This window comes from Rissa tridactyla, chromosome 4, assembly GCF_028500815.1.
Source record: "Rissa tridactyla isolate bRisTri1 chromosome 4, bRisTri1.patW.cur.20221130, whole genome shotgun sequence".
Classification (NCBI taxonomy): domain Eukaryota; kingdom Metazoa; phylum Chordata; class Aves; order Charadriiformes; family Laridae; genus Rissa; species Rissa tridactyla.
Genome location: NC_071469.1, coordinates 52,223,468 through 52,238,567, shown reverse-complemented (window position 1 = coordinate 52,238,567; position 15,100 = coordinate 52,223,468). Strand labels below are relative to the sequence as shown.

Here is a 15,100-nt window from a genome sequence, read left to right as displayed (position 1 = left end):
AAGTGTTCCAAGGGCTCAGCTACAGGCTTTATTTATTATTTTTTTAGAAAGGCTACGAGGAAGAGATTTATTTTTTAGCAGCCAGGAGAGTGAAGTAGGTTTCCAAAGCAACTGCAACCATTGCATTGTATCCTCCTCCTCTTCTTCTAACATCTCTTCCCACTTCTCTAGACTTCATTGCCCAGAACTGTAGTTAGTGCATCCTGACCTTTGTGGCAAATGAGCTCAGTTGCAGGCAGCACCCTGGAATATTTGGAGGATACAGTGGGGGGTGAGATTTTCTAATGCTTTGGCAAAGTCAGGTCCATCTTCTACCCTGCCTGCAGTTTTCAGAAGAGGCAGCCTCTCACAACAGACTGCTGTGAGAGTCGAACTCCTACCCAAAACTAAACTCCTACCCAAAGCATTCCCATATTGAGCCCAGGTTGGCATTAAAACTCACAGATATAAGCCATGAAAATTATGAATCAACATTTATTGATGATATGTACATAAGAGGTACAACACTTAGTGAAATATTATATTCACGACTATTTCCAGCATAGAAAGAATGTCTAGCTTGTTTTATACATGAAAGTTACAAAAATCTGTTCACACTGTAAGAAAGCATTAAAAACAAATGACTACCAATCGTTTTAAGGAGGAAAGGATCTGAACTACAAAAATAGACTCAGTTTTCGAGGCATTCCAACTAACATATACAAGAACAGAGCCCAGAGTTGGGAGACATTTTATCATCTGCATTCACTAGTTTTGAAACAAACTGTGCTATAGATACTGTACAGTCTGTCATTTCAAAATTGCGGAACTTTTTGAGTGTAAGGAAAAGATCAACCTTATCCCTCTTCCTTTTTATTCTTTTTACACGAAACATGTCAAAACAATCCAGCTCGTGCCTGGTCGCTTTCAAGAGGGGGCAAGGGCTGGTGGATAAGCAGCGCACAGTACTGTAGTGTGCAATTCATACTGAGGGGTCGTAATGGGGCTCACTAAGCAGGATACGTCCTGGGCTTTGGGACCTGATTTTGATCTCTTTCAGCTTACACGGGAGGATTATATTTATGAGATCCAGGCCCAGGGTATTTAGGAATGAATCAGCTGCTTCTTGCTGCCCCGAGCTCTTTGAGAACCACCTTCAGGTTTTGCCCCAGAAAGGTCTTATTTTCTCACAGAGCTGAACTGTAGCCCTGATTTCAGATTTTTGTCACTGACTATACAGTTCATATGTCTGTTTCATGATCAGACATGCTTTTTGTAAATTACAGGCCTGTGCAACAACTACAGTCGCTCAAGAAACATTTAGCTTTGCATTTAATTTCCACGAACTATTAAGACCCTTTTTTACCAATGAAAGAAACAGCATACCAGGAGCGTATTCATCTTTCTCAGAGACTGTTCCTGCCAAAGGGATGAAGCAGAGGTTCCTACTTTGACTTCTCGGGCACTCTGTAGAGAACTGGCAGCCCCCTGCTGCCTGCAGCCTTGCCCAGTCACAGCCCTGTGACTGCACTTGCTTTGCTGGCGTCTGTGGCAAGGAGGAACTGGAAGTGACTCAGAGATATCCCCCGATGCCATGACGTGACTAAAGGCTGAATGGTACACGGTGCACGAAGTGTCAAAAGCAGCCGCGGCATTTAGCGGGAATGAAGTTAGATCGATTTCCCCTTATTCATTTTGCCAATTTAAACAGTGACGTACTAAACTTCTGGTGATAGAGCGTCCCAACATTTCAAGCAGACAAGAATAAAACAAACCAGAAACTAATCATTCTAGGTGAACATTAATTCTTAATGTCATAACAACTGCATTCACAAGGCAGCAAATCTATGCTGGGATCGCTTTCACTCACTGCCAGGGAACTATGCACATGCAGGTACTAACACATACCACACTGGTTAGATAGCTGAAAAGTAAAAATAACATATTTACAAGAAGGTGGCTGCATACATGATTCTGACTGTTATCAGAACAGGATACTCCGTAACAGACAGATAAAGCTGTTACTACGCTGTGGAACCTAATCAGTTGAATGGCCAAAAGGAAACAAATCCAGACACAAATGAAAAACAGAAAGTAGAACAGAACTTTAAAAGACAGTCTAGTTTTCTACTATGGCTCAATACACAGAAAGCAATTCAATTAAATTAAAGCACTGCTACACATACTGTATACACCGTTTCACTGAAATTGTTGAAAATGTTGATAGCTACGTTATCTACACTAAGTGCAGAGAGGCACTGGACATCATGCTTCAATAAATTGTCAAAACTAGTATCAAGAAGGTTTTACAGCTATTAGTAACTCAGCACTATTCTACCTGTGGTTCCTATTAAGATAATACCTGGTACATCTGATTTAAAATACAAAAAAAAGAGATTAAAATACAAGGATATATCAACACTTCCTACATGTATATCTACTAGAAATTTATTCTCCAAAACCTCAGCAGAATAACATGGCCCCATAGATTTCTGAATAGTTGAAGAGATACTCAGTCACACTGGGACAGCACTACTTGATATTCAATGTTTTGAATCACAGTCAAAGAGCTAGTAGGACATAAAAGATATTTTGTGATGTAATAGTTATGAATATTTATATTAATTTATTTTTATTCCTCTAAAAACAGTTCCTTGTTAATTAAATAGAAATTATTATAACCACAGCCTTAATGCCAACGGGTATTTGCCCAGTGATGAACAGATGACCATAATAGAGAAGCAGGTCTCACTTGTCCAGGTCAAAAAATATAGTGGTTGTTCTCCTCAAAACGCATAAAAAAGCAGGAGGATGCTACCCAATTACACTGGTCCCATGGTGGTTGGTCCCTTTTCAAGAAGGCAAAGGTAGGTGGCCAAATCATGAACTCTTTCCACAGGCTGAACTCACATACGCTGTATTGTAGCAAGGCAGACTGGGTACCTGATAACATATTTTTTTGCCTACCCAGATCTCCAGTTTTCTATAAGCTCTATTCTGAGTCAGTCAATTATGCGTGATCCGATCCTAAAAAAGAACTGCAGGATTTGGCAAAGGTAACACCAGGAAAAATGAGGGACGATTGTCCAAGACAGTCAATCTAGAAGATTGTTCAGATTATTATAACACTGTTCCATAATGAACTGCAGCATTTAAGGACATCTTGAAATTCCTATTTGCTTCTCACATTTTGTGCTTTGTTTATAATTCATCACTAAACACAAAAATATTTCATCAATCCTAAATGTTATAAGAAAGCTGGTTTTGTTCTAAGGTACAGGTCATCATTAATGGATTATCCCCCTACCTTGTATGGTCATATAGAAAAAAGTATAAGAAAATATTAGTGTGTCTGTAAATTACAGGCACGAGGTAATTTAGTTCAGTCTACACTGTAGTTTCCAGAGAACAAGTACAAATCCCTAAAACCTGTATTAATGACTAAATCAGTATTGAGCATATAATGTTTAACAATACAAATACATACGCAGCTTTGTCCTCGTGCATTCTACAAGCTAGAATTCACACCAGATCATAGGAAATGGGATATATTTAAGAAAGGAGCAGGATACGTTGGATGGAAGTGTATGCAATTGTCTTTAAGAAGGAAGGACAACCTGTAGTACACAAGAACTCACAAGCCTAAAATCTACAATACTGACTGCAAAATCAATTTGTAAACACAGTTTGCATACAGTCTTTGAAAAACTGTAGAAAAAAAATTAGAAAATAATGATACAAAAATCCCTGCAAACTATACTATTCATGTAGAAAGCAATATACAGGTACCAGGCAATCCAGGATGTGTGATGCTGCCTATGACAGTTTCCCTTTGTGTAATGGTGTGCAGCACAGAGCATCATTAAAAACAATTACAGAACTCCTGAATTTTGAAAAATGAGACTCGAAGGATTGGACACTGGCATTGATCAGCATTGGCTCTGCAGCAGAATGTAGTTAGAAGCAAAAGGGGAGAAACAGTTGGATGAAGTGAGAAATCTCACAAACCTTCTTGCCTTCCCAAATCCTACATTAGCCTACGTGTTGTTTATTTCCATCCTGCAGTAGTAGAGACCTACTCAGTGCCTCAGTCATATGTTCTAGGTTTTTTCAATGTTTGGAGCCTGTGTTTTCCGTAAAACTCATAGTTGCAAGTGCACAACCATCTTATCTGTTAGCAGTTGTATAAACTCAGTAGTGGGAAGTCAGCAGGCTGCCCCTGAGCAGGGGGAAGATGTTTCTGGGATGGTGGGCACGTGCGAGGGATGGTTCCTCAGAGCCTTGTGCCAGGGAGCCCACTCATATAAGAATTACCAGCACCTGAGCATCAGCAACGGTTTGACTCATTCATAGCAGCAGATTTCAATTTAACATCAAACATCATTAGGAGGAAAAAATGAGGGAGGCACCCATTGTGCAGTCTGTTCCCAGGCACTATTGCTGGGGACTTTATTGGGAATCCTGCCTTAGGTATGCAGAACTGCAGAGTCCGCTCTTTGTCTGAGGACCACGGAGACACACAGCCTTGGTGTCTATGTGGGAAGAAAGATCAATGACTTTGGAAGGAATATACATCAAATACATTGTTTCAGGTAAATTGTGAGCAAGAACGTAACACTTCCAAAAATAAGGCGAAGCTGAACAATGTTTACAGCTGGACTGCCTTCTTTGACACTTCAGTATTGCAATTCCTTTTTTTTCTTTTTTTTTTTTCAGTACTTGAAGCTACACTCTATATATCGTTATTCAGACAAAGGAAATTGGGTACATATTTTTCCTTCAGAGTCATCAATATGATTGGAGAGAAGAAAATAACTCATCTTCCCAAGAGTGCTTTCTGCTGGGAACAGGAGCTTCTCCATAGTCTTATATGGTGAATTACAGCCGAGGTGAATTGTCCCAATGGACTACACACCTAATACTATACACCACAGTAACTAATAGGAAAAATATCTTAATTGTGGCCTTAGAAGTCACAATAATAAAATCAAGCATAGTCTTCTGGCTCATAACAGATTAATATTACAGTACATTTTTATAAAGTGCTCTTATTTATCTGTCTGTAAATTAATTCAAATGCAGCAATAAAAATAGACGAATGGAACTGAATGAAATGAGAAACAGTTATACCTTTACATCTTCACAAAAGGGTTCTTCTAGCGTGGTACTAAAGCTCAGAGCCCTTTTAAAGATAATTACAGAAGTGACTGTCAGCGGTGAGGTTTAATACTGCCTGTGGTTTTGGGGATTTGTGCCATTGCTGCTGTATTGCTACAACGCTGCAACACAAGGGAAGGCGAGGAAGCAAAGAAAATCCAGGCAGTTGCCAGAATAAATGTGTTCAAACACTGTTGCTGCAGCTTCTCAGATGAACAGTTTGCTCTTCTGAGTATCTACTGATGGAAAACTAATGATGCTGGGAGGATGGAAAACAAATCAGAAATCTTTATTACTCATTCATTTTAAAGTGGCAAAAAGTTTGGAATTCCATGTGCTTTGAGAAAGAAATGGAGATCAGCTGTATCTCAAGGAAGAAATGGAAAAAAACATACTGATAGTGATCCTTATTTTTGTGCTGAGTTTTAAGTTCATTGCTGGACTTTCAGCATAGACAAAATTAGGCAAAAAAAGAAGCATCTTGGCAGAAATCTTCTGAATGTGAGACTCAATGTCATTATAAATAGTAGACAAAGACTATTCCCTAGGATAGGATTGTGAAACGTCTTATTTCACAATAAGACAGAGACAGGAAGGGACTTGACCTTTCCTGGAAGCCTGTGACTCCCATAGATCTCAGTGAGGCTTTCATGTAGTCAGAGCATTGCAAGCACAGGTTTTACTACAGCAAACACAGTTTTTCAGAGACATACTGAGTTTCACACTGATTCAAAAGGAAGGAGCACATCCCATAATATGGTTCTAAAGGCTTATCCCCTACCTATTTGAAGCACCTTCGTGTATAAGACCCACGCATGCTTCTTATGATGCTGGTGTAGCCTCTGTCTTCTAAGGGAAGCAATGAAGAAACATTCAGTAGCAAAGGGCTCCACCCTCTCCTACAGTTTTAACGAACAGTGTGCTTTCGTTTCAATGAACAGATACTCAGAGCATGCCGACCTAGCTGCAGCAGTAAACGCATAAAGCAAATGCATAAGCATGTAGTTAATTAAGCGTGCAATTAACTGAGTCTTTGCCTGGTCTAGACTTTTCCACGTGCTAGTGTGCTGTGAAAAGGATATCACAGTTGTACAGACATGGGTGGGGGGAACTGACAGAGCAGCAAACAAGACGAATGTAGAAAGAAATGTTAATTTGTTTAGAACTACAGAGAAAACAAATCACTTTCCACCGTGCTTTTCCTTTAACTTTGCCACCCCAGCACTGCGAACAAATACAAAAGATTTGCCAGGTGCAAATTAATGCATCGACACTCCTGGTGAAACTAAAAAGGGACTGGCCAGTAACCAGCGCTGCCTGCTGAAACCTTGTATTAGCTGAAGTGGTCAGTCCCTGGGTTATTTTCTGTTTATTTAGTTAAATAGCAACCCAGCCTCATGTGGAATGAGCAAATCAAGAAATGCAAGCCAAGAGTGACTTAAATTTTCCCAGAGAAACTGAAAGCTTTTTGATGGTTAAATATAGTGCTGCGCTGGAGTAACACTGTATTAAATATTCATTCAGGCTAAAAGCAGAGGAGTACACCAAAACCAACATTTCTCCTTCTCCCACATCCACATTTAAATAGAGAAATACCATTGTAATTATCTTGTGAATCGTCCCTGAGTTACTGTATCTACAGAATTACTATTTTAAAATCACAGTCTGCTATTCCAGTCCTATCAAAAGACCCAAATTTATTCTCCCTTATGTGGGTGGGGTTTCTCTAGCATCTCATTCCTTCCTCCCCTTGTCTCCATCCAAAGAAGCATTCTTCAAAGGACAGTACGTCCCAAGTGGATAAGTATAAGCATATGCTAAGTGTTTCTCAACATGTAATTTTGTGGAGCTGCCTAGTCACATGTTGCTGGCATTCCTATTTGTTTCCAACTGCTAAATGGTTTCAAATGACAGCTAAAAGTGTGCAGGCCAGTTTTCTAAAGGTACTTTCAAGGCAAGAAATTGGTGTGGCTAATCCTAAGAAACTGCTACAATGAAGAGGATGGAAAGTCACCTATCAGTGGGCGAGCTGTGCCATGAAACAGCTCGAGAATGCTGGATATAAACCAGAGTAAACACTGTGTGTTATTCTTGGATATAACTACCAACCAAGTCACAGCAAATTTCACTTAATGTGAGCCAGCATTCTCGGAATACGGAACATTTTAGAGTACCTACACACCGTCTCAGGCACATTTCTGGCACATAACCCCGTGGTAAAAATGTCTTTGAATGCAAACCGGGAGAAGCAGCAGCTAGCTATAGGTTAACTCTGGGTATGCTAATACCAATTACTGAAGAAAAGAGAAGACAACCTGCCTATCACTTCTCTGAATATCCTATAATTCCATCCCTCAAAAAAAAAGCCTCAAGATGCTTCAGGAGGCCTCTGGAAATGTTCTCCACCTCTAATAAATGGTAGAGGCCCATAGAATTCACAGTGGTTCAATATTTGTTAATTTATATAGGCCATTTTGCTTAGGATTGTAGCCGTGGCATGCAAGTGAGGACAAAAATACAATGGCAAGAAAAATATTCCAGAACAACAAATGCTTAAATGAGGGATACTCTGACAACGGACTTGATCTTTCACATCATTAATCATGCAAGTAGCCTTGGCTGGTTCAGGTCTATGTGCATTTTTGTAGATATTTATATGAATGCAGATGAGCAAAAGCAGCTTATATTTATATTTTAATAGCTTCTACAGAGCCAAACTCTACAGTTAACACATTATTCCTGTTTAAACCCCTGACAGGTCTAAGCACAGACACTGAATGGCCTATGTCCGTAAATGTTTCGACTCCACTTTTAAGTTCACCGTATGCTCATATTCTGCTTCATTCTCAGAACCTCTGAGAGCTCCCTCAAAAAATGCAGAAAGCTTGTTCTGCGGGTAGAGCCTCCCAAGGCCATGCGGCTCAGCTTTGCTACAGAACATTGCTAATAATACAATGGCATTCACCAGTGTCTTAAAACTGCTGAGTATTAACAAGCACCTTTAAAAACATTTCACAAGATGATTATTGTGACTGTAATTTCTTCTGACAGGATGAGTCAGCCATATTATGTTGACAAAACACCATCTCATTAATTCAGACGCCATGTGCTCTAAGAAACTCTTCTCTGACATTAGAGAGCTATATGAATTGTTATTCTGTGAAAGAGAGAGGGAGAGATGTATATTCAATATACTGATCTAAATCCTGAAATTCTGGTTTATTCTTCATTCAGTCCTAACCCTGGCTAAATTCTATTAACCTTACATGGAATTTGGCTTTGCAATGAATTCAGGATTTAGCCATTCTCTGAAATATGACGCATACCTGAAAGATGGCTTTCACTTCATAACAAATGCAACTGATGATCACATTCAAAAACTCTCCCTTTCTTAGAGTAATGGATTCAGAATTCGTTTATAAGTCATTATCAAGTACCCAATCATGACATCCGTGATCAATCTTAGTCGTGCCTTACTTGAATAGTCCCATCCACATAAGGAAGCCCTCTGACATCAGTGGACAGGCTGAATAGTAAGGTGCTACCTACTTTGATTAAGAATGGCATAACTGAGCCCACGGTATTCTGTATTTTGTACATCAGGCACAGATTTAATGAAGGAACGACCACCCCTGCAATAATACTGTCTTGTATTATATGATGCATTGTGGTCACAAAGCAGCACAGCCCCATCATACAATAAAGGCTGCACCTGCCCTGGGACAGCTGATAAAAATACATCCCATGCACATACAAATCTAAGGTCTTGTCTTGTTGGTAAGTATTAGTTGTACTGATGTAACAAAATGTCTGGGATAATTTATTGACTTCTATACATTAATCTTGTCCCTGGATCTAAGCTCAGTTTAAAGTACAGCTAGGCACAAAAATACAGTGCTTGTTATTATTACAACAAATAGAAATCTTTATGGACATTTTCAAAAGATATTTTAGCCATACAGTGCTAAATAGATCAGGTATGCCATAAGAGTCACCAAAACTTGAAAGTTTATGTAGTACTATATTTCTCCTGTATTTGTGACCCTGAGTCCCTGTAGTGAACCGTACTGGCACTTTGATCTTCCCATTTTGCAGCATTTACATTCTCTGTGTCTTGAATGAAAGGGGAGGTGGGTGAGAGCACATTGCACTGCATGGAGAATTCTCCAGCTGGATCATCCAAACAGTAACACAAGGGAGACAGATGGTTATGGATCATTGCTTGGCAAAGACACTACAATGACTTGATGAGATCTTTGCTAAGTTTCAGTTAAGAAATTAAGTGAGCAGGAACTGTAGATGTTAAACAGAAAAAAAGAGAAATCTTCTTCAATCGTGGTATCTTTTGCCAGGAGATAGCTTCAGGGCTTATTAAAGATGGAGCTAGGAATCTCTTCCCTTAGTTTTCACGTTTCCAAGGCTCTTCTTCAACAACACTGAAGTCTGCAGATTTGCCATTGGTTGCCAGTGTTACCTGCAAGTAATTACCATCAACAACCAACTTAAAGGCCAAGGCACTTTGACAAAAAGTCATGAATTTTATATGGAAGATCATGATACTTACAGGAATTACATACACCGTGGCTTATTATACATGTAAAATATATTTATTCAGAGTTCACAACACTCCCAAATAGTGAGACTCCTGTTCACTTATACTGACTAGAAAACATTAGCAGTAGAAAAAAAAAGTTCCATATTTTCTTAGCCTTTGCTGTAGGGGTTTTTTTAATAAATATTTCAGATTCTACTCCTTTCTCTCTCTTATACATTTCTCTGGATTATTTCAAAAACAGATTACTTTTTCTTTAATGTAGAAAGTCATATTTTTTTCAGTCAAATTCCTTAGCAAAGCAGGATAGCTGATGCAAGGACATGAAAAATATGCAAGGCTAGAATAATCATAGATGTATACCTATACACTCACCTAAAATTACACTACCTTGAAAGAAATGGAGGAAAAGATATGCTGTGAAAGTATTGCTCATCATACTGCTATTTCTGACAATGCAGTGAAAGATTTTGACTCTAGTCAGATGAAAAATTCACAGTAATACTATGTTTGTCTCACAGAAGGTACAGCAAAACATCACTTTTGCCCGTAAAGATACGTGAGATATGTGCTAAAGTTTTTATGTTTTAAGTACGGTAGAAGACCTGTAGTGATCTACCAACTCACAGTAAACACTGGCCAGTATGTTGCATCACAGAAATCACTATAAATAAACCCATGCTTCAAGAAAGATAGCTCCATTTTTAAAAGGTAAAATGTCAATTTAACTTTACAAAAGTGATCTAGATTTTTATAATTGTGAGAGAACCTTTCACTTTATTCTAAATGGACGGCTCACTCTTTCCTAACTTACCTTGTAAGTTAACATCCTCAGCTTCAAATGTAAACTTAAAGACAGAGCTGAAATTCCCCATGCTGGATAAACTGGATGCATGGAAGCATTGGGACATGGAAACATGACAAAATGCACTGATTTTTGAAACAAAGTAAAGGTTTTTCTTACATAATTGAAAGGGAGAAACATGCAAATGCAGGAATGAACAGCTTAGAAGTGAAAATCACAGAGCCATGTGAAATAAGATAATAAAAAAATACAAAAATATCATGCAATAACAACCACTCTACCCCCATATAAAGGTAAACGACTTATTAAAAATATACACTGACCATGCAAAATTATAAACTACTAGCATTATACATGGAATATATTACAGAAAGTAAATAGAAAGGACATGTTAGTAGCTTAGCTTTTCCAAATTATGACCAGAGCTTCTGCAGTGAGCTTTTCAACCCACCAGTGCGTTTGACAGTATGAAGAGATGTCTCTTCAGATTTAACAGCTGGCTATTTTGAAGTCCCAAATCTTCACTCTGTTGCTTTTGCTACTCTAACAATTGGGAGCTGTAGACCACTTCAACATGATCCAAATGCTTCACAAATGTCAGCATACATTCATAGCTTGTAAAGTAGAGTGTAACATCACATCCTTTTGGCAGCTTCCAGACAGACCCACAGACAAGACAAGTGACTGCTCAAAGTCAGTCTTGTGCTCAATCCCGTAAACCTTAGCTATTTTCATGAGTTTAAAAGTGCAAAATGAGATCACAAGCACAGCAATCCTAAAACAATGAAAAAGGACAAACACTTCTAGCTCATAAATCACCGGTCCTAAATTTTAATTAAAGGGTGTGCTTAGGATAAAATACTGCACCATTAATCCATGTTTTTGAGGTAAACTAATGCCTCAACTGCGGCAGATGGTAAGAGAAACTGAACGAGACAAGAAAGCGTGACAAGTATCACACCAACGGGCTACTACTTTCTAGCCTTACTTGGATCTCTGTGCAAATCTGAAAGACTGGAAGGATATAAAATTATCAGTATTCAGTTCCACGAACCTGATTCAGGCTGATATATGGTAGCTGAATTTGTCTTGAACACACTGAAATTAACATAGTCTATTTCACTGAAAAACAGTTTTCCAAAAGTTCCAAAAGAAGTTAGCCAAAGTGTGTTGGTGTGTGTATGTGCAGGTGCTTATTTTTAATGAAAAAAATATTTTCTTTTCAGGGAGTTTCTTTTTTCCTTTGAATTTTTACCTCTCCTGTGTCCTTTCATTTTTTTGAGAAATACAAATTAATGACAATTTTTCTTTTTGTATAAGCATGTATTCTCTTATCATTTAAAAAAAATTCTTTAATATTTCTCATGGAAAAAAGTGTGTTAGAAGAGGAAGGGGAGAGCTGTATCAGAACAAAAAGTTTGTTTTCATTTAAAAAAATCATTTTATTAAAAACTTGGAAGATTCAGGGAAAAATTGAGGATAAGATGAAAGTTTTTTTCTTTCCTGAATTCAGTATTATTTTTTCCCCTGAAAATTCAGGTTTGGCCTGACATTATCTAGAAGTAAGCATTAGAATAAAATATATTCTAAAGAATATTTCTAGCGAGGCTGGAGACAGGCAGAAGTGACAGAATAGGACTTTTATTTTCAATATATAAGGTGATCTGCTAACGGGCATTAGGCATTCACAGTTAGATACTGGCTCAGTTGTAGAACTGGAAGATGCAAGAGAATCTGTTTGGTTAAATGGCTAAGGTAGGCTCACCGGCAAATTCACTGTGTACAGGATCCAGTCAGAGTATTAATAAATAAAAAAAAGACTATGAAATTAAAAGTTTCAGCTTATTTCGCTCTCTTTCTCCTCTTTTTCAAAAACTCTTGATTTTAAACTGTCCCGTCCTAGTGATGGGTCCTTAGTAAACTTTTAACCACTAGCCTCCCCAACTGTTTTCTCATTCAACTGGTGGGGTTTCTCAAGCTCACTTTGCTCTGGTCGAGACATTAGCATTACTATTAATAATCCATGTTAGTTACAGCAAGGATTAGAGACAGAATACAATGTTTGTGCCTTAATGACTCAGGAATGATGACGGAAGCAAAGCGTAAGCATGCTGTATGAGTACAAGAACATTCTGACGCTAAAGTGCATTCAACATGTCCATCTCGGAACAGCATATCATGGAAGGCAGTCAGCAAATGACAACACCTGTATCTGAATTGCAGCTATCCTTCATTTGAGTTGGCAATTAAGTTCTTTGTTGCCATAGAAAATTAAGTAAATGTCCATAGAAGGTGATGCCATACTCTCTGCATCTTGGCATATTCCATAATACGCTGCATCTTGCCTTTTGATATGTAAACAATGTACATGATTTTTTCCCCTCAAATGACAACTTTTAAGAAGAGTGCAAAAAAACCATCTTTTGAACTGCTCAAACTCATTCAAAATGTCTGGAATTCATGGATGTTTTTGTCACATTGTTATTTGCAGAACGATTTGAAAAATACATGCAGGTTAAAAAATAAGATGAAAAAAAATAAAGCATGCAGTGCTATATACATGTCTCAATATCCATAAATGTGAAAGGTACCTTGCACTCATCTACTATGACTGAGTTGTGAGCTGCAAAAACACATTGGTTTGAGTTGTTTTCCCTATGATTTTTCATGTCGTCATAGACTGACTGAGTCTTGGTCATTTCAATGTCTTCATGCCCTTTATGATGGGAATCAATGGAGTCAAGTTCTGCCTTGGAAAGGTGGTAGACAATGCCAGCACCAAAAGAATCCCCCACCACATTGACTGACGTTCTCATCCGGTCCCTACAAAAGAAGCAAAAGGAAGAGGCTGAATGTCATGACAGGAAGAAAAAGTAGGGCATGACAGCCTTGTTAATGTTATAGTTATTGCATTTATTTCAGGAAGTTTAAGGCATCTTTAGAACAGAAAGATGGGAGCTTTCAAGTGAAATTGAAAAAGCCTGCTTTCCCAGAGGACTTGTTCAGACAGGGAGGATGTGCAAACTCCCATGTCACAGCTGCTCATACTCATGGATTTTGGCAAAGAACTTGTGCTAGAGACACAACCGAACTGCAGAGCTGTGCTTAACTGAGATCTCCCCAGCATCTGCTTCTGGAGCTGGAGGTTTCAATGTCAGGGTGCCAGGCTCACATCATTGCCCTTTGTTTAATCTGAACTTATCAGAGCACTGAACTTAATGCAGCTAGAGAGAAGGATTTTGGACGTGATGAAGTGCTGTCATTTTTGGGGTGGATTAACAAATGGCTTTATTCTCAGCGAGCAAACTATGGGGGAAAAAATGCCTGAAATATCTCCATAAGGCTCAGGCTATCAAAGCTCCTCTCCTGGCACCATCTTTACAGATGGTCATCTGTTAGCATGGCAGCATGCCTACTCACCCTACTGTACGCCAGAGCTTGGCATATGATCCAACCAAATATAGGTCATGGCCTACAAAATGATGACCCTGTGACAGCATTTCAGTAATGAGAGCCTCTCTTGTGGAAGGGTGCCAACAGAGGCTCACGTGCTTCATTACAAAGAAAAATGGTTTTTGGCACTTCCTGGAAAGGATGCCATTGGACAGACATGCCACTTTTCTCCTGTCTTGTTTTTGGAGTGTGGCGCTCTCTGTCAGCAGGGAATTGATGGTTGCGGATTTTCCCTGATTTCAGAATTCTGCCACAAGCCTACCCAGAATTCTGCAAAAATGGGAGATGGTCTTACAGAGCACTGCAGGTCTATGGGCTCCTGCTGTCTTTCCTACTGCAGGTAGGCCGGCGTTACACATATTGAAATCATTTAGAATCTAATTTGCCTCTTCCTATCTGAAATAAATATAAGACTCCTAAAAATCTTATCACCAAGGGTTTCAATTTAAACCTACTGCAGCAACTGAGTCTAGCTTTGTCAAGTAGGTCAGAGAAGCGATTACACTGATTAATTCTCAGAGGTATACCCATGAAGACTCATTTACATAAAATGGGCAGGTTGAACAGCGTGGACATTTCCCAAGGGACAGACAGGCCAGCATGTAAGACCTCATTTCCTGTGGCAGTGATTAATTAGAAAGACCCCTTTCTAGTATTTCTACTACTACATTTATGTGATTAATGTGACATCTCCTTTTCCTGTAAAGCACTGAGAAATAAATAAATAAATAAACCCCAAACAGAAAAACATTCATTACACATGCCTATTCATGGCCATACAGACTTTTGAGCCCTTTTTAACATCTTTGCTCTAAATATCTGTAAACCTGCCTTTCCCAGCTGTGAAACTGTGTTCCCTTTCAACTTTATCCTCTCCCTATCTACATTATCATCCAAATATGTAAATATTTGGAGTTTGTGGAGTAATATCTTAGTTGAAGCAGGTTTTTTTTGTTTGTTTGTTTTTGGTTTTTTTTGGTCATACAATCATGGAATGGTTTAGGTTGGAAGGGACCTTAAAGATCATCTTGTTCCAACCTCCCTGCCATGGGCAGGGACACCTTCCACTTAGACTAGATTGCTCAAAGCCCCATCCAGTCTGGCATTGAACAATTCCACGGATGGGGCATCCACAACTTCTCTGGAAAACCTGT

General features: G+C 38.8%; 1 protein-coding gene across 7 annotated transcripts in view; it reads right to left on the bottom strand.

Moving 5' to 3' along the window:
* Positions 1 to 497: 497 nt before the first annotated feature.
* SLC1A2 (solute carrier family 1 member 2) overlaps positions 498 to 15,100 on the bottom strand; it is a 97,321-nt gene continuing 82,718 nt past the window's right edge. For 6 of the 7 annotated variants that reach the window (XM_054199614.1, XM_054199613.1, XM_054199618.1 and 3 more), the window contains 2 exons: positions 13,085 to 13,316; positions 498 to 9,610 (listed from right to left, as the gene is read on the bottom strand). In XM_054199614.1, coding sequence (XP_054055589.1) covers positions 9,536 to 9,610; positions 13,085 to 13,316 — 307 coding nt within the window. In that variant the 3' untranslated portion in view covers positions 498 to 9,535. Of the gene's footprint in view, positions 9,611 to 9,655; positions 10,574 to 13,084; positions 13,317 to 15,100 lie in introns of those variants that run through there. The other variant, XM_054199617.1, reaches the window with a different exon arrangement.